The following is a 27666-nucleotide window of genomic DNA, read 5'->3' as shown; positions in this document are numbered from 1 at the left end:
ACCTGGATTTGGTTTTTTTGGTTGTCTCCCCCCCCAGTTTTGTTGGTGTTTTTTTTGGTTTTTTTAAAGATCCCTAGTGCAAAATGATTCCATTTTGAGGGAATCACTTGTATATTGGTTCTGGCAAAGTTCCTGAGATCTATAATCAAGCTCATTTTTTTCCCGTTTCCATATTACTGCAAGTAAGGATGATGAGGCAGTTCAGACTCATATCACTGCAGCTGTGCAACTACTTGTATTTCATTTAGCTTGCAGTGATAACTAATAAAATTCAATGAGCTTGTAAAGGAGTAAATGAAGACAGAATGCAAACATTCAGAGCTCAGAGAAATATCAGACAGTAGATGCATGAGAACAAAATTGATTTTGCTCACTCTTTCACAACACTACTATACCAGCAGGAATAAAATAGCCATGCAGTTCTCACTAAATGCATCAGATTTTGTGCATTTAATGAGTAAGATCATTAAAAATAGTTTCCTCTTCATATTAAATAAAAAAATGTAAATTAATTTATATCAGTAAGTCGGCAATATTTATAATCTTCACTGCTTGTCACACTGGAATTGGGTTGTGCAAGTGATCCAAAATTGCTCTGCACACTGATTAGGTAATATTAAAATTTTAGCTGTATTTACCATTAGATTCCCTTTAAAACATTCCTCTGAAATATTTCCTTGTTGGAAAATGATGATTAGTCAGGAGCAAGATGTTACCTTGGAAGTCAAGAGACAGGAAATAGGAGGAAAGAAAGATAGGAGGAATATTTCAACAAGTCTGACATGTTTCATCTTGAGCATTTAGAAAATAACAGTACTTTTTTTTTCTGAGAAAGACCAATTACCTTTTTGCACAATTCTTTTTTGGGACCTTGCAATACAGAGGACAAGAATGCGCAGAGTGTAGTTCTATTTTACTATATAATAGGACAGGAAAACTAACCTTGTTAACTCAGTAACAAGTAATCCTCAAAACATTAGCCATGCCTACACATCACACCACTGTCTCCAAGTCCTCAACTGTACACTATCTAACTTTCCACTGATACACAGATATTTTTATTAATAACCTCCTGAAGTAGTCCTTAATCTGGATGATTAATTAATCATTTGCTTTCAAATATTTCTCTCCGGTTGGAGGTATTTCTTTCTAGTCACTGAAAAAAACCTCAATTAAAAAAAACCCACCATCACCAACCAACAAACCAACCAACCAACCAAAATACCTTGAAAGACACAAAAACAAATGTACTTTTTACCAAGAGAGAAATAACAAGTGTTCCTTCTCAAAACTCTAATTAGGCATTAACTTAATTTCTTGATTTAGCTTTTCCAGCAGTGGACTAGACTTTTAACATTCTACAGGCTTTTTAGTATTTTAAAATATAAAGGTAATTTCAAAATTCTCATACAAATACATATCTCAGATATAGATGTCAAATTTGAAACCCATCTCAAGTTTGAAATTTATGAAAAACTAGACAAAACCCTTCTGGAAAGGCAAACAACATGCTACATAATTTAAGGTAGATAACAGAAGTTGTTAGTACAAAATATTCACATACAGGTTATTTGCTGTACTTAAAATTTGTGTAAAAATTATGTAAATATATCCTGCTTCCTTTTAAAACAGCAAAGTAAGTTCCAACAGTAGAAAAAAAAATGAAAGCTGATGTAAAAAGTCACAGGATTCAGATATTACATAATTTACATTTGGAAATTTATATGCTAAAATTGCTTTTGTACTTCTATGTAAGGATTTATTTTCAAGAATTAACTTAAACATCATTTGAATCCCAGTCTTCAAAGCCATCTCTTCGGAATTAAAATTAGGATTCAACTCAAATCTCTAAGCCCTCTGACTGGCAAACAATTCATACTTCACCAACTGTATTATGATGTTCAGGTGAGTAGAGTTATGCTCAAGGATCTGCGGGATTATTCCCCTTTCACAATTATATTTACACAGAAATTGCTTGAAAATTTAATTTCTAGCTATTCATATGAATACAGCTACATCAGTCTCTCTGTTCTTCACATCCTCTGTGGTAAGAAAGTAACATGAGAAAGGACTTCCCAGATGCCTGAATAGAGCAAGAGTATGCTAGGGAGGTCAGATGAAGAATTGAGTAACTCTTTCCTGCCCAAGAAGTAAGATCATTTCATATTTGCCATATCCAGACAAATAGAAGTGCTTTATGATCTCCTTTTGTATCGTTTCTTTTTGTCCCATTTCATTTTCTAGCATTCTTGTAGATGGAAACCTTTAGTACCTTTCACAGCTCAGAAGACTGAACACAACAAAGGCAACTTTGGAGCATGGAGAAAATGAAGTTTAGGGAATTGAATCTCAGAAGACAGCAACATAACAAGACAAAGTCTTGCATCTAGGGAATTGTGGAGAGGTGAGATGTCAAAAAGAGACAGGTAGAGCACCAAGCCTCTGCAAGCCATTCAACACATGCTGGGATCTAGAAGCAATTCATTTATTTCCTTTTGAGACTACAAGTGCTCAAAACCATGAGGAATTCTGATCACATGAAGCCACCTCAGGTTTTCCTCAGCATATTAACAAACTCAGTACTAGCCCTCACAGATACAGACTGACTGTCAAGCCACTGAGAGAGAGCTACACCTGTATTATTTATGTTGTTCCACTACACAAGTAATGCAGATAAAAAAATCTTGTTTACAAAAACTTGCTTCCGGAGGTTGTGCTAACTTACTATGAAAGTGTCAAGGATACTGAAGATTAAGTTATTCTAATTCAAAAATTGCACGACAGCATCCATAGGTCCTAGAAATAAGAAAGAATTTTACTGTGTTGGGAATAAAGTGCTAATGGAGAAAAGTAAGCTTTTTACACAACTGTACAATAAAATATATCATGCTAAAGAAAAAAAAAAATTGAGGTATCAACATGGTAACTTTATAGGAATTTTTGTGCTGCAGAACTACAACTTCATTAGCGCTAAAATTAACTAGCAGAAATGCAATACCTACTGAAAAAATAATGCAACCCCAGATGATATCTGTAATCCAAATCTAGGCAGTATCTTAGTCGGAAAGCATCTTCATTGATGTAATAACCAAGAACACTCTAGCAAAATTACTTCAAACAGCCAAAATTACAGAAACTTGCTGAAGACAATAAGGCTTTACAAGCATATGAAAATGCAGAACATCAGTTTTACTGATAGTGATGCAACAGAAGGAATTGAAGAAAGTAAACTTTAACTGTGAACAGACTGCTGTAGAAAATGCTTGCACATTAGATAACGTACATTAGCTGCAGCAGATTCTGCAGAAAGTTTTATTATTATTACATCCCCCTTCTGGGCATTGCTCAAATACATTGGATTATAGGGTATGGCCCAGAATTGAAAGACAATACTCATTAAAAGTAGCACAAAAGGTAAAACAGCAGTGTCGAATAGCATCTTAGTAAGCTACAAGATGCTCACAAAAGCCCTTGAAGTACAGATTTTCTTCAAAGCATCAAGCATTTATTAGGATTTAAGGAAAGAGGGCAGAAACAGGTATTTGTATACGTCTACTGTATAAATAACCTGATAAAGTAGTCAGAAACAGGACACTATCATACTTTTGTTGCCTGAAATCTTCATCTGGCATGCTGACATTGGAACTTCCTCTAAATAACTGCTAAAAGAACAAGAACTGTGTCTGACTTAAAACAGTCGTTTGTTTTCTTGCCAAACACTTCAGTACTAGAAAGATAACAATCAACATACTATATCCTAAAATCCATCATTGCAACAATTACATTGTATTTCTCCCTCAGCTCTAGGGAGAGCTGAACAAACACCAGGAAATACTTTGCTGAATCTAAGGATTAACACAAAGAATAGTCTCCTGCAGACCTGATCATGCATTCCAAAAGTGTTGATTGTTCTCTGTGCCACCGAGACCAAGCAGTCACAGACAGCCAGCTTACTGCAGCAACATGAAGTCACTCAGTTCCCTTTATTGGGAATAACTTGCTCTGATTTCCAGCCTAATTATTTATATGCTACACACAGCCGGTGAGGTGATTAATTTTCCTGCTGAAGGCCTAACTGACTTGCCTGGACTTATTTTCTGTGACCTGAGGTCCAAGTCACATGGGGAGATGCAAATTCTCTATGAATTAGCTCTGAATCCTCTGAAGGGAAGGTTCAACCCCCATGAGATAGGAATCTTTGCCATATTAAAGTGTGTAACATCGTTTTCATACCTATTTTGCTCTTCTCCAGATATTCAACCTGACATAAGCAACTGACAGGATAGAAGTGCCTGATCTCCCTGAAGGGACCTTTACTGTCTCTCTTTTTGTACATACACACGCAAGCTGTCTGAAATAAAGGTAAATGCTGCTTTTCCAAATTAAAAAAAATAAATAAATTAAAAAGCTAAGGCATTGTGAAAAGATGGGATCAGTCATACAAAGTTTGAGAAAAAGGATATCAAATCTAAATGTGAGGCTACCCTTACACTTTATTAGTAACATCAAGAAAAAGCTATTTATTTATTTATTTCCACATGTTTATCTCTTGCAAATACTAAGATCTGGTAGAGTTTGAGAATTAATAACTTGGTGTCTAAAACCTATTTAAAAAGGTAGATGACATCTCCAGGGGTGAAATAAACCTAAATCTCACCAAAATCTTTCAGTATTCCACTCTGTGTTAGCTAATTTTCCCCTTTATCCACCAGTTATGTTGTCTGATCTATTTCACTGCTCGCCACTTAATATAAACAGTCAAAAGTGTTGAGATTAGACTTCAATAATCAGCTATCCTCAGTTTCTATCCTATTTTTAAAGCATTAAAAGCTAAGTAATCACAATGGGGGAAATTTTAAGCCATACTGTCCTCCCTCAAACTGTATTTTCCATTGTCTACACAGAAAAGGTTTAAATTATAATTTCAGTAAAATTGTACATTATCATAGAATCAATACAGAATCACAGAAATTTTGGCTGGAAATCACTTAATCTCACCTCCCACTAAAAATGTGATCATTCCCAACACCAGATCAGAATTTATGTAGTTGACTGGAAAAATCAACCTCTCAGCCTTTCTAGTCACCTCTTCAATTGCTACAGTAACCTCTGAATGAAGAAAATTTTCCTGTGTCCAGTCTGAACTCCCCAAGCCATAATTTATGGTATTGCACCCTGCTAAACTATATACCCTACTGAGAAAAGTTTGGTGCCCTCATCTTTGTCCCTCCTTTCGATGTTATTGTGAACTAACCTAAGGTCACGCCCTTAGCCTCTGCTTCACCTGGCCCAGCTCCCTAAAAATCACAGCTCCCCAACCTCTCCCATTACGTCATGTGGTCTAGGCCTCCAACCAGTTTAGTATCCTGGACTATTTCTAGTTTCTCAATATCCCCTCTGTATTGGGGGTTACCAAAATGACACTCAGTTGTCCAAGAAGCAGCTCCAAGCTGGGATGGTAACAATTTCCTTCAGTCTGCCAGACATGTTGCTCCTTCCTTCTAATGCAGCTCAGCACATGGTGAGTTTTGTCTGCAGTGAAAGCACACTGCTGGCTCCCATTCAGCTTGACATTCTTAATGATCACAGTCCTTTTCAGCAGGGCTGTGACTCAGGCAGGTGCTTCCCAGCCATGGTGTTATTCCACCTCAGAAGCAGAATTTCAGTCTGCTCTTTTTAAATGCATGAGTTTCCTATTGGCTAAGTCCTCAGTTCATTCAAGGTCTCAGAATGATTTAAGACTGAAGCTCAATTTGGCTTTCCAAGCATCACCCTAATTTAGTATCATTCATAAATTTGGTGAGGGTGCATTCTGTTCAGTTCTGTCACCCAAGTCACTGCAGAACTGAGTAGCAGGAGTCCCAGAATCAACCCCTGAGGTATTTTCATTTCTTACTGTCTGATAGTTGGTCAATTGGTTAGTTGTAATATGGATTACTACTCTTTCAGTACAGTAATCCAGCCAATTTTCAGCCCACTCAACACCCAGCCCATGCTTCCTCAGCTTGCTGTTGACAACAGAGTGGGAGAAGATATCAGAAGCCTTAATAAAGTTACAGTTACACAATATCACATGTGCTCCCCTCATTCACAGCCAAAAAAATGCTGACTGCACTGGAGAAATCTGTGCTGACTCTTTCTAGGCACACTCTTACCCTTCATGTGTCTGGAAACAAGAGGATGTGTTCCGTGACCCTCCTGGGGACTGACACTGACCTGACACAGCCTGTGTATCCCTGTACCATTCTCCTTAATTTTGTAAAGACTGCTAGAAGGTTAGTCTCCTTCTAGTTCCCAGGACTTTCCTCTTGGATGACAGCTGCCTTGCAGTCCTATTACTTAAATGAGCTCTTGTCAATCTTGGCATAGAGCCCCAAGAAGCTGAATACATCCATTTTCTCTAAACAGTCCTGAACCTGTGCCTCTGCCATGGTACTGTCCCTTGTCTCGGAACAACTGAAAAAAACAAAGAAAATTTCTGCTTTTTCTATGTTGTCCACCACTAGATTGCCTCCAACATTAAACCATGGACCCGCAAATTTCCTGACTTCCCTCTGGAAAATACTTGCAGAACCCTTTTCTGTTACTTTATGCCTTCACATTCAGCTCCAAGTATGCTTTGGCCTTCCTGATTTCAATTTGCTTCCTTCAGAAATAATGAAGGAGAAATTAAAGGCACTATATGAAGCATTACCCAACATTGCATTCAACTTACAGATCATAATAAGCCTAAGGTTAGGAAAAAAATTCTATATTCTTTGAAGGAACAGTGTAGGATTTTTCTTCACTGGCACAGGGCATCACATGTTGAAAATTTTATCCAGTACGGAAAGCAGGTGAAAAACTTCTTAGAAGTCTCAGGGAACATTGCAGAAAAAGAAATGAAAACAGGTGAGTTTTTTTCTGCTATAAAGTAACTACTCTGATACTGGGGGGGAAAAAAAGCATACAGCTGATGATAAACTTTAAATTTACTTATTAAAGTGAATGGAGTTGAAGCAATCTTCCCCATACTATGCTTTTCAGTAATGAACAGAAACATTTTAAAATTTCCACAGCAATTTATTATCTAAACCAATTAATCTTGAACTCCAAGGAAAAAAAGGCAATGTTAGACCACAACTGCAAGGACACACTGATGCCACCATTTGATGACTCTTTCAAGTACATACATAGAAAGCAAATGCTAAAAAATAAACACACCCAACTAGGAAGTTTTATGTCAAGAATATTCAAATTAAAATCAGAATTATTTTAATTTGGGTAGCTTGTGCATCTTTGTCAATGTTAATACGATCCTTTTCAGTGTTAACATGAAGATTTTCACCTTTCTTAAGTCAGTCCATTCAGGCCTCACCACAATCACTGATGACAGTTTAAACCACCTCTATGCCTATTTCTCCATTTTCAAGTAATGAAAATTATTAATGCAGATTAGGGATCAAAAAATTCAACTGAAAAAAAAATCAAATGTAAGTTTCACAACATGGAAATCTTCACAAATATCTAAAACAGAAGAGAACACAAATTACAGAACAGAATTCTGAACAGAAGAGACACAAATTAATATTCTTTTTTTAAAAGACTTTACTTCCCTATATGCATACCTGTGCACTGCTACACTAAAAGGAACCATTGCCTGTATTAAAAAAAAAAAAAAGGTAAACATTGAGGTGTGTAAGTTAGACCACAGAAAAGGGTGTAGCTGGCCTCATAAAAGTTGTTAACTATACCTATAAATCTTGCATTATAGCCATAGATTAACAGCCTACCTTATTAAATAAAAGGCAACAACAACAAAAAAAACCTCAAGAAACCCTATATACCATGCAAACTTAGTGTAAGAAGCCATAAGGTAGCTCTTTGCACAACCACAGATTAATAGAGAGGGAGGAGACAAAGTTGTCAACACAAGAAAATCAGAAGCAAAACTGTATGTGGTGGGAAAAATTGAGAAGAATAAGCTTCACATGAATCTCACCATAGAAAAAAAGATGAAAAGAGGAGGGAACACACTTGTTTCTGTTCTGACTAAACTGACAACAACCAGACAGATTTCTTTAAATCCTTTCATTCCCAACGCATACAGGAAACAGCATTAGGTATGGCCTTTGCAAACCAAAGTTTGCACTAAAACTACTGACAGTGTAAATGTTCTCTCTCTCTCTCATGCACAAACAATCTAGCAAAGATTTTAAGTATTGGACAATTTCTCATGCCACGTAAGGGAATACAGCTGCATATCTCTCACACACCACTGGTGCAGAAAGTACTTTTTCACTTGTTTTTACTTTTAAAAATTTTTGGGATAAACTGTAGTTCACTTTCTAAAATTAAATAGAAAGCATTTAGTGGACGTCTCATCAGCTTTTAAATATTCATGTATTACTAAATAAGTAATTTATTTAAGTTATTAACTTAGCTTAGCTTTTCTGCATTTAGATAGGCATCACTGTGGCATTTCCTATCAATTAATCTACACTTCTGTGTCTGACAGCGAATCTGGTAGGTAAAGAACAGCACCAGCAGCAATCCTAATTCAGAACCAGCAAACAGGCGCTGCATCAAACCTCTGTTTTAGTGGCTATCAGATTTATTATGGACAACTGTGTATTAGGTTCCAACTGTTCAGTCCCTCAGCTGCATTTTGGCTGTGGGGTGCATTTCAGCAAATCCTTACAGACTGCAGTCTGCACACCTATCTACAATGCTTATCAATCCCAACATGCATCACAGTGGGACACCCAGTCCTACTTACAGAGACACAGGTGCTTACCTCCTCTTCTACCTGCTTCCATAATACATTTGTTGTGCCCATAGGATGAAGCTGCATTGCTAATTTAATCTCAAGAATTTATTCACTGTTTATATAAGCCTTATAAAGATTAGTAGAGAATGTGAAACCAGGAAGTAATTTTTGATTTTTAAAGCTCCAGCACCACATATAGTGCCTTTATGTTCAAAGGTTTCAGAATGGTACCCAGGCACATGTTGAAGACAGAGCTGTGCCTAACTCCACTCCTGTGGTTGTAGCCATACAGAAAACACAACCTATCCCAGGTCTTTCAATGCCTGAAAATTTTTAGCTAGTAGAACATCTTGGAGCTCTACCACGCAGCTACCTTACTTTGTGGTAAGAATGAGTACTGTTTGTTTGGTCCCTGCCACAATTTGTGGTAAACTAACAAACAAAAAGCAAATCCAAACAATCATCTATTTTCACAGTACAGGCTACTGAAAACATACAGTAAGAGAAACAGTATCCTCTATTTTCTGTGACCTGGAACAAACAGAACAGCAAAAATTGTGCTGGAACAGGTTTTCTTGTGCAAGCACTGCTTTGTGAAATAAAAATAGAAGTTTAAAAAATAAAGTTAAAAAAGGGATCATTTAAGGAGTCCATTTCACCCTTCTAAACAAAATTAGTAATCCTGTATTAATTCAAAATTACTAAATTCTGGAATGTCACAGTTTTGAAGATGTTAATTAATGAAACATGATTATGCTACTAGGTGACAGAAGAATGCAGTAGATCTTCCATTTCATCAAACCTACTACAAAGCCGAGAATTTCCAAGTGAATCTGCTGACTTATTATGAAGAATCAGCCCTATTTATAGCATCAGATGTACTTACCCTCAAGAGGTCTGTCAACAAAAGCTTCAGATAATGACCTAGATTGACAATGAGCTGAACAAAGACGGGTCTAACCATGTACAGGAAAAATAAAAAAAGGAGGAAAAAATAAATCTGCAACTACTTTGAAAAATGAAAATAATATTTTCCAAGGGTACCATCTGCAAAACCCAAAGCACTAAGATACTTCAAAAAATAATAATACACTAAAAATATAAACAGGATTTTACCAAGATGTGTTACTCTGCTGGAATCAGACGAGGTGAACAAAATACCACTTTCAAGGCAATATACAAATCGTAAACCTAATTATTCACATCAAGACTCTGAAGATTATGAAATACATAGAACTGAACAGATGAAGTCAGAAAATTTTCTCATTCTGTGCCTTTTTTTTTTTTTTTCATTTTTCATTGAAAAGAATCTGTTGAAAATTCCCTAGCAATGCGAACACGAACTACAATTTTTCCTGAATGAAGAGGCTGGTAATGGTATACAAACAGCTCAATTTAAATCTTATTTACACAGTCAGGCACATAATTGCACTGTGTTACTGTTGGGGTAGATGGATAATCATGACCATGGGATAACACTGCAACATGAATTGCAGGTTAGAGTGATGGAATACCACACTAAGCAGCAAAATGTCATTCCAGATTACTCAGATCGTTATGTTGGAGGGCGCTAGAAATCCAAGTAAGGAAAGCTCAACACACAGAGGAACTAGTAATGCGCAAGACATGGGTCTGAAAAATGTAAAGAATAATGCTTTTTGAGAAGTCCAGGAAAAAAAAAATGTGGCAACTAAAGGAACAGAGATGAAATTTGGGAAGTACAGCTCACATTTTGAAGCAACTAAAGAAATAGTCTATAAGCAGCTATCTGCTCTGTAACAATCCAGACTAAAGAAACTGAGGGAATACTAACAGAAACAGAAGTTTTACTCTTTATGCTGTCAAGCAGATAACCAGTGACAGGTTTTTCCTTACAAAAGTTGGTGTCACAAGTGATTATTACCCAAAAAGGTAAATTTCTACACAGGAGAAAACAAGATTTCCAATCACATGTTGTAAAATCAGGGGCCAAAGAGCTGCAACAGATCAAAGACATCCCCACCCCACATAGCCCCCCTACACACTCACATCCATAATGAAGGAATGCTCTGAAAAGATAAATAGAGGCTACATGACCTGAAGGCTCAGGGGAGAATAATGGCATGACTGATCACAAACTTTGAAAAGGAAGCCAAACTCATCTCCCTGCCAAGGGAAACCCAAGGGTGCCTTTGTTTTAGACAAACTGACGGTATCAGCGAAGTATTTCTACTGTTTGCCTAAGTGCCTGGTCCTGAACGAAAGGAATGTAGACCCAGAGCAAAACAAAACTAGTTTCAGAGGTTAAGCTAGTTAGTTTTAGCTTCTGGTTAAAATAATGTAACTTCTGTGTGTACTGGACCTGCTTATAAATTATGATCCTATAACTGTGATCAAGGGTATCTTTTACTCATATAACTGTAATAGGTGCTTAGATTATTGTTTTATGTTTTTCTGCAGAGTCCAGTCATGTCCTTGGCAAGTGACTTTTCCTGCTGTGATTCCACCTACCATGAGTGACTGATAAGGCAATTGGGCTGAGCTGGGATTCACCTCCTGGGAGACCTGCCTCACTCCCCAGTGGCTGCCAGTCTTGAGCTCCAGCCATGGAGGACAGCTCATGCTACTGGACTCAGAGGGTGATGGAGGAAGGAATATGGTCCCCACTGGGGAGCTTAGCTTGCTGGATAGCTTTATGTGAATTATATGGAACTCTTAATGAACCAAGTAACTCTTTTCTGAAGAGAGTTCTGGCCTTCAGTTGACTTCGACAAACACATTCCCTTCTGGGGACTGGGGGATGCTCCGCATCATGATGCTGAGCCTGTTCTGGATAACTGAATTCCATTTATATAGTATCAATTGTATGGTGCAATTGATGTACTCCTTTAACTGTAATTTCTACTTCAATTGTGATTAGTCCACTGTTGTGCCACTTTCAAATCAAAATCCCCTGTAACTGCAACTAACATCAAATTAATTAAACTTTTTTTTTTATATGAAAGAGTCCTCCACATGTATCCAAAAAAACATGCTCAAAGAGTATTGCACTAATGACAAGGTCTCAAAAAAAGTTTAAGCTGATATCACCTCATATCTACCCCTTAAAAAAATAAATTCACAGTGAAACCTCGTAAAAAATAAAAGGGAGAAAAAGCTCTTTGGGCCTCAGGACTTGGATTTGCTCTTTGCATAGAAAAAGAAAACTCATTAAGAGTAGCAAGGAACCCCCACAAAAAGTCTGGCTCCACTAGTAAGCATGTTGTAGGTTATCCATCTAAAGCCTTCCTTCAAAATAAAGTAGGTGATGTTTTACCTGAAATGCAATGTTATGAATTATGAATTAAGCAATTAATTTGTCTAGAACTATGAACTTCAAAGTATTTTTTTAAAAGATAATGTCCTTTACTGCCCTTTTTTCCCTTTACACTGGGAAGATCCTCATCAGAAGCAACTAGAATTCACCAGAAATTTCAGAGATTAACATATTTTCACCTCAGAGGAAGAACAAAGAGAAGTACATGTTCCACATGCTGAAATCAATTTATTGTGTTATTCTAAACTGGTTTATTCTTATAATAACTCTGTAACTCACAGACTAAGTTAATGTTATTTGGGTAGTAATGTACCCAAATAACATTAAGTCTAATGTTACTACTCTGGGGTAGACTTAAGTTTAAACTTAGTTTAGCATTTGCTGGGTTCTAGTTTTCATGTATGGGGATAAACAGAATTGTAACGTATTTTATCAAAACATAAAATGCATAGAATTCAGCTACCCCTAAAGTAGTTTTACCTAAAAATACAGAAGATTTAAACTACCCACGTGAAGGCAAGAGTTTCATTTGGCAGCAAATGCATCAGGAGTAGAAAATAATATTATGTGAGAAAACACAGAGAAACAGATGGGGAAACACAACAGAAGTAGTAAAGTTTTCAAAATTACATAAAAGGAACAAAAATTGCTAAACTAATTACAAAAAGCAAATCTCCTTCAAAAATCCCATTTAAAATTTAAGTTTTAAGAGGAAGCTGCATGAAAAGTACTGGCAAGCCAACTTAAAGGAAACGGGCCACTGTGGAATCTGGAAAATGCTTTTTAGTGTTGTTTTGGGTTTTTTTTTTTCATTTCCCAGGAAGACAGAAGAAATAAAAGCAATCACCAACTGAAGCATTCAGAGTTTTGTCTTTTTAAAGCACTTAATTTTCTTTGTAGAAGAGGTGTGGTGGTTTTGAAAGCCATGGAACTCAAGCCTCAAATATTCTCTGTGCAAAGGGAAATTACTGTTGATGGATATTGCCTAATTCAAGCACAGAAAGAGAAAACTGCCGAAAACAGGTTAGATAGCTAAGTCTCATAAAGACTGTAACTTATGTTTAGAGAAAGAAGTGGGGCAGAGCTGTGGGGGACACACCCAAAACTTCCATCCCCCTGTACAATTATATCGGCATATTATGTTGAACTTTCTTAATAATGCCAAATATTACATGAAAGTTGGTTAAATTCATGGCCCAAAGAGTATGTTTACAACAGCCATGCTAAAAAGCCCAATACTTGCAAACAAGTTGACACTTGCTTCCAACTGCCCTTCACCAAAAGGGAAAGCAACTCACTTGACCTCCTATAACCCAGAGATGCCGTCTCATTTTTTCGTATTTCCTACCCACTCAGCTTCCCAGCAGCATTCCCCACATGGCTGCAAAAGCATGTGTTTGCCAGAACAACAGAGGGAGATGCATCAGAACAGGAAAAGGCACAACTTGACTTGCTTCTTGCAAGTATTTTAAGCTCAGATCTCCCTCTCAAGTGACTTTGAGGTGAAATAAAGACTCTCTTCCACTATGCTGGTTATAAAAGTCAGGTTTAGGAGTGAAAGCACTTTATGTTTAAAAAAGCCCTAATGAATGATACCGGAGAGAAAGTCATCAATGATCTTAAAAAGTTATAAATGTAATACGTTAAAATGTTAGAAATTTAATATACTAAAATTTAAATTCTGTTGGCATTGAGATCAGTATTATTACTTTCATAGGGTATCTTTATTCCAAGTTTGAAATTATTCCACTAATGTCAAAAAAATAATCTAAGGCAGAAGAGCTTTTGCATTACCAAAAGTATGTTCATATACTGGCTGCCTGATAAGAAAGGATACTTTGCTTTTCTTTGTGATGGCCTTTCTTAATGCTTTAAATTAGCATTAGACTGAGCTGTTGCTAAGTGGCATTCTATCCAGCTTCTCTGAAATTCTTGGCTTTGAAAGACTAATTTTTCAACATTACTTCAAGTCAAAATAGTATCATATTTAACTCTAATTTTATTCTGATAATTAGCATTTTCTTCCCTCTCTTCAAAGATGGTTTTGCTGGAAGGATATATTGCCTCAATACTCTTCTATCACACTAAATATTCACAGAAACCTTTCCACTCCCAGCTCATTTCAAACCATCCCAAAAATATTTTGGATTATCACTGCAACCTTTTATCAGTGAAGCAATTTTTAGTTTCTTAATACTGCATCTACTATGGCTACTGTCCCTTTGGCACGACTTAAAGAGATACAGGGGTTCTGAACAGGAATAACTATTACTTGTCTAGGTCTCCAGTTTGTTAACTTCTGCTTCCTGAGAAGCACAGCGTGAATACACTCATGGCTGCTCCAAAGAACTGTGTGAAACCTGTCCCAGACTAAATCAAGAACCTGAGAATCTTATAGAGCAGGTTGGATAGTAACTATATTAAATTATTTCCTTCTTCAACAGGCAATGTGATGGCGCTCTTCAAAATTTCTCCACTCAGCTTGCCATTTCCAGTAGTGGAGTTGTGCATCTCAAAAGCAATTCCCATCAACCTGAAGATGTATCTGGGAAGCACTAGCTATACTCCAAAGCTTCATATTTCAATACGTGGTCTGTCCAGCAACTTAGAAGCATGGTATCCACTGTATAGACTAGTGCTACTCTAAGTATATCATACAGCCAGGTCCAGTTCTTGTCTTAAATCAATATATCAATGAAAATAGAAGAGGAATATCTCTCTGGAATATTTTAAAACCCAACTGGAAACAAGGGACTTCTATAACTAAGGAAGTGAGTATATTGACATGCTACTTAAGAGAGATTATGAGACAAATATCTATTGATTGAATATAATTAGCATGGGTTTGAAATAGAGCTCCTAAAACTTTTAAAGGCGGAAACAGAGCTTGCTGTTTGAAGGGAAGCAAGACATGAATATATCATAATTGAACCTATTTAGAAAACCTGCTGAACACTTGATATTACTAGAGTAATTACTGGTACCCATAAGGCAAGAATGGGGTTTTATTTTGGTGAATATCACATATTACAATATGCAATGCATTATATTAAGGAAAACAGTGCATATGTTATTCTGTAATCAGATTTGGGAGCCCAAAATTTGGATGACTGTATGAAATGTCATGACCTGCTGGTCAGACTAGATGATTTCACATCTCTTCTGGACTTAAGGCCTTAAAAAAATAGCCTGAATTGAAACATCCATCTAGAAATGGGATTTTTTTTCTAAAACTTCAATCATAATATAAAGACACAAGGAACACAATCTGGCAGAGCAAAGAAACAATCTTGGAACTTCTACAGCCATTTCTATCTGCAGTTTTACTTATATGTACCTATATAAGATGTGCATGGCATACATAATCCTGTTTCCAAAGAGTACTAACACCTGATCTAAAAGTTTACTTAGGTCAGATATATTGCCCTTATTTAATACTGACATGAATAATAACACTTAGTAATTATTGCCCTGTATGTGATTTTTAATATAGTTTCAAATCACAATTGCCTGACAAACAAGTAACTTTCTAGTGGAAAAACATAATAAATATTAAAAACAACATAAGTCATGTTAGAAAAAAACCCCACATCTTACAAAGCCAAAAAAACCCCAAAGAACCCAACCCAAAAAACCCAAAACCAAAAGCCACCAGCAACCAAAAAAGCCAAAGACTTCTGTTCTCTCTGGAATCAGCAGTAGGATTTAAAGACCATATTAATCAATACTTATTTGAACAGAGTGAGAAATATTTCAAAAGAATTAGTCTAAATGCTTTTCTTGAGAGGGTGAAATGAAGACAGGCAACTGGAAACAAATATCTTTATTTGAAATAGGTACGTATGAAAAAAGATTCAAAAGATATATTAAACATTGGCATTAGTTCTTTGCCTAAGTTTTCTGAAAGGGAAAGCTGTTCCCTGAAACAGGCTACTACTAAGATGCTAAAGGAATCTAGAGCCACAAAGAAAATAAAAGAGATGTATGGTACTATTTCTGAGTTGAAAATAGCTGTCCATACTTCAAGATGGATCTTACTCTTAGGAAATTACTTTATCTTATGTTTTCCAAGTGTCTCTATAAAAATTAAATCTGCCAAAACAAGCCTCTGCTAGGTCACTACAATCCTCCTCAGCTTCCAAGGGAGCAGTTTTCTGTATGCCAAGAACCAAAGTACTGTCAACCATATATGTCTGGAGACTTCCAGGAAAAGCATCAGCTTCATTACATATTTACTCAAAAGGCTCCCCAGCAGCTATTTCTACCTTCAAAAGAGCATCATCAATAGCTCTCTTCCCAGGATGTTTTTGAACAAGTGGGCTCAGAAGTCTCTTTTGCAGGTGGAAATTCCCAATCAGAAGCACATCATACTTTTTGCAGAAGTAGCTGAATCTATCACATACACCCTCACAAATTAGAGTCCTGATATGCCACTTTTTTATTGAAGACTCTTTCCCATATTTACAGATACAAAAACAGATGACAAAGCACAAAGAAGAATGGCTTTACGTTTTCTAAAATCTGTGAAGCATTGGGCCAAAGGTGTTTGCCAGTATATCATAAGAAAGAAAAAAAATCCTTCTTCATACATTTTATACAGCATGGAAAACTGAAATGACGTGTTTATTGGTCGATTTCTCTTTAAAGAACTTGATACTGTCTAAAAAACCACAAACAAACAAACAAAAACCAGACCAAAACCCCAAAACAACAGTTTCCATTTTCACAGAAGTTATTTACTGTTCCTCTTCATAAGGACTGCTTAAAAACAGCTAAGTCAAAGGTCACTGCCTGGCATCTCATGGTTTCTTAGACATACGGTGAACGATTCTGATCTTGCCTCCAGCAGTGCCATCTGACCTTAAGAAAGTTAGCAGCAAGGGATAAGAAATGGATTCATGTTCCGTATCTATCACTTCTCAATTGCATCTCTGAAGTCTGAAACCCAGAAGTGAATCAGCATGCTTGTCCACAGGTAAAGCACAATGAAATGGCCTGTATTTTAAAGCAAGGAGTTCTGCATTTGCATTTCTCAAAATCAACCAAACTCCTCAACAGCAAAATACTTCCATATTTTCTTTCCTTTTCTGTATTTTCTGGCTTCTATTCCTCTTTTGACAGATATCCTCAGCTTGAAAAGCATGTGGCTAAATCTTCTGATCGAGTCACGCCAATCATGTGTGTCACTTTACATCTGACATTAAAGCACAATTTTTCAACCCAATAAACTTTTTAGGCCCAATAAATCAGTTCCTCAAAATATAACAGCACAGACATATGAATTTTTCAAACTAAGCACAGCAAAACTTAACATTTTCTGAATAAATCATTTCAGTTTCACATAGGAGATTTAAGTAGAGGAAATAAATACAATATTTATTACTACTTCTCTGTGCCTTTCATGCATCCTGCCCTCTTCAAAGATTGCAAACAGCTTTTACAGTCATCAGTACCATAAATACCACAGTTTACTCTGTTGCTATCACTCAGCAATAATGTTCTATTCATTTTATGAGAGGTAACACATGATGTTACCCCAAGTGTTCCATGAGAAAAAAATATAAGGATACCTTTTAAAGCTAAACATCAGCATAGATGAAGAAAATATAATATACTTCATTTGTTGAAAAACACATTAATTATGATTGATATGTTGAAAACCACCTGAATTTCTCTACATTAGCAGTACTTTTGAACAATTGTGTCTATTTAACTCTAGGTATATTTTTGGCTACAGTCAAATGGCATACAGAGCAAAATCACATACCAGACAGTAAAGCAACTCATTCCTTCTTCTAAAAAGCAGGTGGCTACCCATTTGAACAGTCAGTTAGAAACTTAACTTCATTTACTCCCATAATGGAGAATCAGTGCAATGTATTTCATCTGTCTGAAGCACAGGATTGTGGCATTACCTAGAATTTTTCCACCAGAACATTCAATAATGGAAGTGTGTCAATACACAATGTTGTGGGGAAAAGAAGAAGACCAAAAGCAGGTTTGGGGTTTGTTGTGGTTACATTTTGGTACCTTGTACCACAATGGTTCAAGACATTATCTTTTTAGTCAGCAGAACCTTAGGTTAGCTGGCTAGGCTGTTCTTGGTGTTAAGTGAATGCAGAACTACTTTATTACAGGCTCCTTTTTGCAGTGGTCCACAAGAATCAGAAATAACTTTGCTAATATATTCCCACTTGAAACCCTTTTCATCTAGTGGAGTCAGCACCAATTCCCTCTGGTACTCAATTCATTGATTTATAGGGGTGGGAGGTTCATTTGTAAAACACATAACCAGGTATAAACCAGCAATCCTCACAACACCCAACAACAGAGAAGTTCTTGTCACTGTTGCATACAGTGATTCATATTCCAACAGCAGATACATCATCTCCTACGTACGTAACTTCCCTGTACATTTGCATCAGAGAGTCAAAAACTAAGGCAGGTATTTTTCTACAAAATAATGCAGTGACACAGGCTGAAACACTGGTAACATACACAAGTAATTGTTATTGACTTCCAAGTTATTGACTTGGAAGAGAATACAAACATCTAAACCATGGGAAATTTTCAATTCCAGTGATGTTTCATAAATCTCAAAACAAAACTCCACATTGCAACATTTCTTTCTTGAACTCTTCTTTTCAGAACAGAAAATATGACTAATCTTTAACACCCAAAAGAGAGAACTGGCATACAGCAAAAAACCCAATGAAGACTGATGTCATAATTTTTATAAAATCTCTACAACTCAACAGCCATTACTCCAGTGCTGGTAGATATCATAAGCTGAATTCTTGCATTAATTTAAATCAAGAAGCAGTGAATGTCTTTGGCAGGGAAAGATCACTATTTATAATGGGAGAACCAATTCAGACACCTTCAGCAAGGAGAAAGCTGCCTAAAAGCAGCAGATTTTAATGTCTCTCTTTGGAATGTTGATGCTGTTGAACCAAATGAGGTAGTGACAGAGACCAGTTTGAAATATTAACCATCTCCTAATGTACAGAATGGCATTAAAAGCAAAAACTCTGACACTCAGCCCAAAAAAGTTCACATTAAAATGTCCAAACCTGTCTTATTAGCATCAAACAGACCATCACACTGAAGACCATTTCTGTGAAAATTTCTAATATTTTGGTTTTAATCATCCAAAACTGAGTGCCTCTATCTATACCCAGTTTTGCCCTGAAATAATCTCACATCAAGTTTTACACAAAAACCCCCAAAAACATGTATATAAATTTTAAAATCCTAGGACTCTTACTAATCCTTTAAAAATTCTACAATAACACATCTTCTCCACAATTCAGGTATCTATAACTCTTACATGCCATGTATACTCTAATTCCACATGCAGACTGCCAACAATAAAATGAGAGATCTCTGAAAACCACCATCCACAGTAAAGAGTGAAAGTGGAGAATAAAATGAGCAATTCAATTAAATTATGTTAAATTTACTGCAGGAAAGCTTACAGAAGCATACTAACACTGAAGAAATAGTTAACATTCTTTGCAGTATGTGTTTGTAAACTAAATTATTCAGATATCAGCTATGAAACATTTGTAAAAACAACCCATTAAATCATACTATTGTGTTTTGTAGCCACAGATGCATCACTTGCCTACCTGTTCTTTGACTGAAGCTAGAATGGCAGAGGTTGTCTCAGTTTCAGAGCCATCGCCATTGGATGTGTTCAACACAGGACTAAGGGAACTTGTCTTGTCAGAAGACGAGGGCTGGTCTGGAACAGGCATAGTTTCTGCAGTTCATGGAAAAATAAAACAATGAATTTGTTATCATAAACCTGATAAATATCAGAATTGTATACATATAAGAATAATAATACTCACTTAAGGTAAAAATTACAGAATATGCTTGTTTTCTATAATATAGAATCTGTAATGTAGACAATATCACTTATTTAAAACTAAAATGGTTTCTGAATTAATTATACCAAAAAAAAAAAATCTCCCAGTCTATCTCTGAAATATTCACCATCAGTACATTTGGAGAGGATTCAAATAATTTATAGCTGTGATTTTTGTATAGTATTCCAGTGGCAGCATGCAGCATAAAATTATAGCATCATGAAAGTAATGAATCATGAAACGCTTGGCAAACAGAAAACCAACAAATGATACATGAGAGAAGTAGAAACTGTCTAGTGTTGACTTGCTAACACACACGATTATTTAACATGTATTGTATTTTAAGCCTAGGTAACTTTCATACTCTCTCTTCTAGTCTAGAAGGTGATTTTGAGAACATTTTATCATACTATTTTTGAGAAAAACAGCACATCAGTTGTTAAGCCCTTTTTGAGACCTCTTAGCAAAAACAGAAAAGAAGAATCTTATCACTTGAAGGCATTTCTAGCATTTCTTTTTAGAGGGCAAAACAGTGGTATGACTGTGGAATGATTTACCTTTCCAAAAGCTAAGCTGTAGTGTAGTGTCTCTGTTTAAAAGTCACTATAGGCACATCTCCAGAGGCAGACATGTTGTGCCACGTTCCAGAAGTAAAGGAACAGAGAGGCAGCTTGCATGGTTATGCACAGGCACGATAGGATAAAATCCCCTTCATGTGGGAGCTGGCCAGAATTATTCTGTGGAAGAGAAGTGGCCCACAGGCTGCCAGCTGGATGGGCCTCCTAAAGAGCCAGTGGGGATATTCCAAGCACTCATCACTTGCATCTGAAGCAAAACTCCTGCCTTGGCTCTATTCTGCTAAAATATATAATAATAGAGCTTTTCCTGGAAGAAGTGATAAGACTGAAAGCAGTAGGAAAGGGCAGTTGGTAAAAGCAAATACAAAATTCAATACCCAGACCAAGCATCCCCTCATTGGTCTGCCATGGAATTAGAGATCTAAAAGAAGGGAAGATGACATTCTATAAAGCTTTGTCTCTGAAGCTGGGCAGCATTTTTCAAAAGCCTTCTAAAGCTCAAGACACTGGCATACATATGCAAGACAAAAACATGAAAACACAGATCATTCATAAAAAAGCCAGTTATTTGTTAGAAGAAAAATATCCCTAAATTTCAGGCTAGATTAGTTTATATATTGAAGAATGTGATTAAATATAATTTTAATTAACGAAGCTACACGTTTTCATACAGCTTACTTTTTGTAAGTAAATCTTACTGAAAATGGTAAATACTGACTCTTTGGCTCCCATAATGTCCTTGCTCCAGACACACACACACTATTTGAAGTTAAACTATAAAAACTTGGAGGATATACCTGCCTTCTTCTATCACGAGTACAAGCAGCCCATACAAAACTTCCCAGTACCTCAATCTAAAATGACTTTTTGAATTACATTTTCTTGTTTTGTTAAACAAAAGAACTGGCTTCTGTTATAAGAAGTTAACTAGTTTGTGACATACAATTAAACTTGCTACTGTTTTGTAAAGTACCACAGAAAAGACATGCAGGCACACACATATAAATGCGACTTCTGTTACCTTGCTTTCAAACAATCTAGCTGTTTTATTTTCTTAGTAAATTAATAATTAAATTATCATAGTAGAAACAAAAGTAGTTTTCGGGTGGCTATTTACCTAAAAAAAAAAATAATACAGATGGCCTAATAATGAATGTTGTAGCCTGATTTTGTAGAGTGACATCTGCAGGAATCACTGTAAATAGTGCAGACATCACTGAAACACTCCTTGCTATCAACTCCGTAGCCTGTGAAGTCTGCAAGAGACCACGGGCACATGAGTAAAGCTGCCACCCTTGCATACACTCGCTCCAGCTGCTGGGTGCTTCCTGCTCGGGGCAGCTCACCGCGGGGACACGGGGAACTACAACAGCATGAGGCTCACAGAACTGCGTCCCAAGACTGCACCGGGCTGGGAGGAAACACCAGAGCTGTGAATGAGGCGCCTGGCGAAATGTTTTCAGGCGCACTGACTGAGAGCAGCTCCCCTGCTGCATCCTGCTTTCCCTGCAGTGGTGAGGAAGCTTTCTGGGAAAAGCCCCTTTGTCTGCTTAGGTCATCCCCACGCTCCCCCAGGGCTGCCCGACCCCAGGGAGGGGAGGCTCTGCTGAATCGGCTGTTTCATAAACATTCGCCCGAGGAGGTAAAACCCAGCAAAGTAAACGAGACTGGGAGTCCAGAACTACACAAAATGCTTGCCCTAGCACAAACGGTCCAGAACATTTAAAGTGTATTTGAGAGGGACTGAAAGGCTGCATGGCCAATGGGGAAGCCACTCTGTGACCAAAAAGATGCTATTTGGTATGACAACAACAGTTTTTATGTGAGTTCAAAACAATTCCATCCATGAGAGACAGGCAGCAATTGCCTGCTGCTATTGTCAACTTCTTTTAGGGCTATATTCAACTTCACTAAATTTTAATTTTTAGGCTGTAATTTTTAAAACTCTTTGTTTCCACCAAAGAACACTTCAACAACTGCTTTAGTAATCTACATTTGCAAGGATCAGTTTACATGGAAAAAAATCTGATTACACAATCAACTACTGTCATAAACTGTACTTGCCTCAAATAGGCTCAATATCTCTAACATTCTGCAAACACTGCATGTTTCCATAATTTGTTTGGTGTCCTGGATTGAGGTGTGTTCTATTACCATCCTCATGAGCTGTGGAAATCAGGTGGGGCAGTGTTTCCTTGCCTCCTCCCCCCAGACTATCTTGCTGTTAATGGCCCACCATTGTCCTGCCCCATGACTCAGAGATAACTCCCTCCGGACCATCTTCTGTTAATGAGCCTAATCAACACTTGGCCTCATGACTCATTACCCTATTGTGAGATGCTCCACCCAGAGGGAGGAACCAAGCATCCCATCGTGGATATAATCTGGGACTCTGAACACCAGAGACACTCTTTCCACTGGATTTCCAGAGGACAGGAGCTACACAGCCACCGCTGGACTTTCTGAGGAAGAGCAGACCCCTTCTACTACAGGATCACCACTTCAGAGGATTGCAGCCACCATTCCACCAGACTGCTACCACCACCCTGCTTAACAGGGACTCAGGTTGTATCTTGACTCTGTCAATATTTTCTTTTACTTTCTTTTCCTTTTCTTTAATTTCCATTAAATTGTTATTCTGACTTGGTGCCTCCCACTGGTTTGTTTTTCAAACTAGCACATTTGGGTTTTTGTTTTGGTTTTTTTTTTACATATAGATCTTAAAAGGGGGGGGGGGGAATATAAAAAAAGGCACGCTGCACATGTCCTCTTCATCTAGAAACAGAGAAATCAAAATAAATGTCTCTGCCATTAAAAGGAATGTTTTGTGCCCCTGTTAAAATATTTCTTCTGGCCAGAGAATGTAATTTCAAACATGTATCTCATGAGTTCAGTTTATTACTATGGTTGCTCAAGGGGAAAGAGTGCAGCCAATAGCACTTAGTAGGCCAGTATCCTTGGATCTACAGCTCTGTGTCATCCAGCTGAACTGTTAACATTACAGACTCTAACAGTTATTTTTTCATTACTTAAATTTGTATGAGAGATACCATACAGAAAGAAAATAGAGAATGAGTTTTCACAAGCAACAGAGATGCTACTATACTGAAGGTAATTAGATTAAAAAAAAAACCCACACGACTCAGCAACATGGATCAGTGTTTCAACAGCAAACACCAACACAGCAATGGCACATTTGCACACCTCTTCAGATATGAACTTTTAATTTAGCTCAGTCTTCAGAATCAGAAATTGGAAATTCTCAGGTTTCAATGGGACTTAAAACTGCCAGTGCTGTAGAATTACAAAAAATATGATTGAAATGAGCCTCTGTGCCCCTAGCCCGCTACCAAGTCTCTAAACAAGGCAGATTTTTTCCTGTCATTACACATACTTAACACACAGAACAGTCCTGCACAGCCTCTCTCACTGCCGACTCCCTTAGCCAGCTCCCTCTGCTCCAGGCTCCACTGGCCATATCAGTAGAAACTTGCTTTGCTGTTTAATATAATACATGTAAGCTCCCTGTTTCCTGCACAGTTCAGCATGGACACAAAAAACCAAACAATTCCATCAGCTCTCTTCAAAAAAGCATTTTCCCACAGAATGATGATTACCACAGTAACTTTCCTTCTTCTCTGGCTTCCCAAAAAAGCCACCCCAATTCTTTTCATTTTTCATCATAAAATGAGTCAGCTGATAGCCTTTTAACTCACACTCCCGGGAATTTAACACCAAAAACAAAGGGAAAATTAGAGCAAGTACAAGAAGAAAAATAAAAGCTAAGCAGCTTAACAGAGCATACCATAGCTGAGAAACTACTAAAAGTAAATTGGCTACATTTAATTTCCACAACAGCAACACTATTTCCTATCTGTGTCACAAAAACACAGATGAGATTCTGTAAGTCAGAGCATATACACTCTCCTGAGAGAACCAAATTAAAATCTTCGACGATCATAGACAGATGAACAGGGAAAATACTACCAGCCTTTTGGGAACATACTGGGAAGTCAGACATAAATAATTCATGGATCCCCGTATTCCAAAGCGCTGGCAAAATTCTGTCTAGGGTTTGACCCTTTTTTTTTACCCTGTCTTTCTAAGAGCATCTAAAAACTTTATCTCAATTTAACAAAATAATCCAACAACCCTATAAATCCAAGCAAGACCATCCTCTCCCCAACTGGGTGCAGGTGTCCGGGTGTCGGCTCTGCGGAGCGGCCGGGGCTGCCCGGGCCGGGCCCAGGCGGTGCCAGCGGCTGCAGCGGCCCCAGCGCAGGGCACGGCTGAGCCCCTCAGCCACGGGCGGGCGGGCGAGAGCCCCGGGGAAAGCCTGGCCAAGGGAGGGCAAAACGCTGCCCGGCAGCCAGGGCTGAGCGGGGGAACCGTGCGGGAAACAGCCCTGCGAGCCTGAGGGGACAGCGGGAGCGGGGACGGAGGCAGGAGAGACCCGTCAGGGATGGCCCTGGGCCAGGGAGAGACCCCGGCGGGACAGGAGCTTCCCTGCGGGCACTGGAATGGACCCACATTGGAGCAGCGATAATGTGAGGAGAAAGTCCAGTAGAAAACTGCCTGGCAAAAATGGACCTGGAAGCTATCTGAACATGAGCCAGCTGTGCCCAGGTGAACAAGAAGGCCAAGGGCATCCTGGCCTGTATCAGCAATAGTGTGGCCAGCAGGACCTGGGCAGTCATTGTCCCTCTGTACTCGGCACTGGTGAGGCCACACCAAAACCCCTGTGTTCAGTTCTGGGCCCCTCACAGCAAGAAGGACACTGAGGTGCTGGAGAGGGTCCAGAGCAGCTGAGGGAGCTGGAGTTGTTTAGCCTGGAGAAAAGGAGGCTCAGGTGAGACCTTATCACTCTCTACAACTATGTGAACAGAGGTTAGGTCTCTCCTCCCAAGTAGCATGGGATACAAAAAGAGAAAACTGCCTCAAGCTGTGCCAGAAGAGGTTTAGACTGGATTTTAGAAAAAAAAATTCCCCACCAAAGGTGTTGCAAAGCATTAGAACAGGCTGCCCAGGGAACTGGTGTAATCATCATCCCTGGAAGTGTTTAAAACACATGTAGATGTGGTGGGTAAGGACATGGTTTAGTGGTGGACTCACAGTGTTAAGTTAATGGTTGAACTCAATAATCTCAGAGGACCATCAGTTTGTACCTCTGTGATCCAAATTTTTATGAGTGGATCACACAAATATCTGGCAACAGAAGCAGCATGACATTGAGAAGTGGGAAATAAAAGATGGCAAAACCATATTCCTTCTGTGACCCTTGGGATGGCAGTGGATGCTGGATGGCAGACACCCTTCCTTTTATGAGGATTTCATGCCTTGTATGAGGTTAATACAACCAACATAGCTAGTTCCAAGGTCAAATTGCAAAAGTCTGTTAAGGCTGAACTCAGGCACAGAGGTACATTCCACACCATAAATAAATCCTTAGATAAAAAATTTATAGGATTTAAAAGAGCATATGAAAATGGCAATGTCAGATGTTGAGGTTTCACTTAAAAGTTTAATTTTGCACACACACTTTTGCATAGGTTATCGGCAGAGATTTACTAAATGGGGAACTGTCATGGGTTAGCAAGCATAGTCCCAAAAGTGATTTTCTTGCAAAGCAGTGCTTACAGCTCCTCTATGACCTGACAGAACCTATCAGCGGGCCAGTTTGAATATGGACAATTCTTTAAGGACCGCCTTTGCGGTCCACATTTAAGAATGGACAAAGCCCGGGGGAGCTCTGTCTCGTTTCTGGTGCTGGAACATGTAGCTGCAGGGCCCGTATGGGGCCCGCAGGGCCCGGGCCAGGCCCTGCTCAGGCCTGGAGCCGTGAAGCCCTGTTCCACCTGCAGCCCCCCACAGCAGACGGCACGACCCGGCTCCCCCTCTCCAGTTCGGCTGAAGCTGCCCTGCTGCCCGGCAAAGATCATGTGACCAACAGCGATAAGCGAAATTCCAGCTGGAAGACCTGGGTGAGATTAACCCTTTTAGTGCTGTGAAGAGTTGAAAACCTGAGGGAGGAGAAAGAGGAGATGCTTAAAGCTGAAATTCTGTTGTAAAGCTATGGTGGTGATGGACTATGATACATCAGAGTACCCGTTGTAATATCATGAAGGCACAGGGGGTGGAGCGTTCAGACTGTACTTGCGAGCAAAAGTACCTGTGCTGAAATAAGCAAATGCTGAAGCAGCTGTAATTTGATGAGAAGTTTGAACAGGGAGAGATGGAAGCGATGAGGACTCTTGCTCCAGTTGGAAGGAGAAGACCTCTGTTCCAAGAAATACTCCCAGAGATGGTCCTAGAGATGATGATGATGAGGACCCTTTTCCTCCCAGGGAAGGAGAAGGGCCTCTGTTCTTAGAGATAAAATGCTCCCAGAGATGGGTGAAGAGAACTTCTGTTTCTGAATGGCTCAACCTTAAAATTGTACCCCATTAGCTCAAGATTGGACCCTCGAAAGCAGTTGTGGGAAAAGCTGCAAGTCGTGGGAGGGGATCCTCACATGATGCGAGCGGAGAACCAGCACCAGCCCAGGCGGCTGTCTCGTTGTGATAATATCTCCATGGTATGAGCAAGAGAGACTCTTCTTTCTAAATGGACTGAACAAGGTTATTATGGAAGTGGTAACCAGACTGAACATCTCAAGGGTTGTCTTTTTACATTGTCAGTGGGAGAAGGGGGAAAGGTGGGGGGGAGGAGAAGAGTTCTGAAGGTGTGGTATGATTTTACTTTTTTTTTTTCCTCCTTTTGGGTCTATTAATTAACTTCTTTATATTCTTTCAAGTCTTGTGTCTGCTTTGCTTTTCTCCTAATTCTTATCTCACAGAGGGTAAACACTAATGAATATTTTGGACCAAACCACTACACTAAATTGGTGTTTCTACCTGGTTACAAACTGAACCCGCTACAGGAACTAAAGAAGTATAGCCATGAAGATGTCATTGGTGAAAGCAGTTTGGTGGCATAGTTCTCTAATTACATGTTGCCACTCTTTCTGCTCTTCCTCAGGTGGAGTAGTTACATCTGCCTTTCACTGATCTTATTCTCCTCCTCCACATCAGAAATAACTAAGCTTCATTCAAGAAAAAGAATTTAGAATTGAAGAAGCCACAGCATCAATGCTTAAAGAAGGAGGGAATGTTGCTTAAAGAGGCAGACTCT

The 27666-nt window shown here is 38.4% G+C and overlaps 1 protein-coding gene across 1 annotated transcript in view; it reads right to left on the bottom strand.

Annotated features, from left to right (window-relative positions):
- CTNND2 (catenin delta 2) overlaps positions 1-27666 on the bottom strand; it is a 658514-nt gene that overhangs the window by 516404 nt on the left and 114444 nt on the right. Inside the window, exon 2 of the mRNA XM_069004021.1 lies at positions 19676-19809. Within this exon, the coding sequence (XP_068860122.1) occupies positions 19676-19809 (134 nt within the window). The remainder of the gene's footprint in view (positions 1-19675; positions 19810-27666) is intronic.

The sequence above is a fragment of the Aphelocoma coerulescens genome, chromosome 2 (genome assembly GCF_041296385.1).
Source record: "Aphelocoma coerulescens isolate FSJ_1873_10779 chromosome 2, UR_Acoe_1.0, whole genome shotgun sequence".
Classification (NCBI taxonomy): Eukaryota; Metazoa; Chordata; class Aves; order Passeriformes; family Corvidae; genus Aphelocoma; species Aphelocoma coerulescens.
Note: the sequence above shows the minus strand (reverse complement) of the source record. Positions and strands in the feature narration are given on the sequence as shown.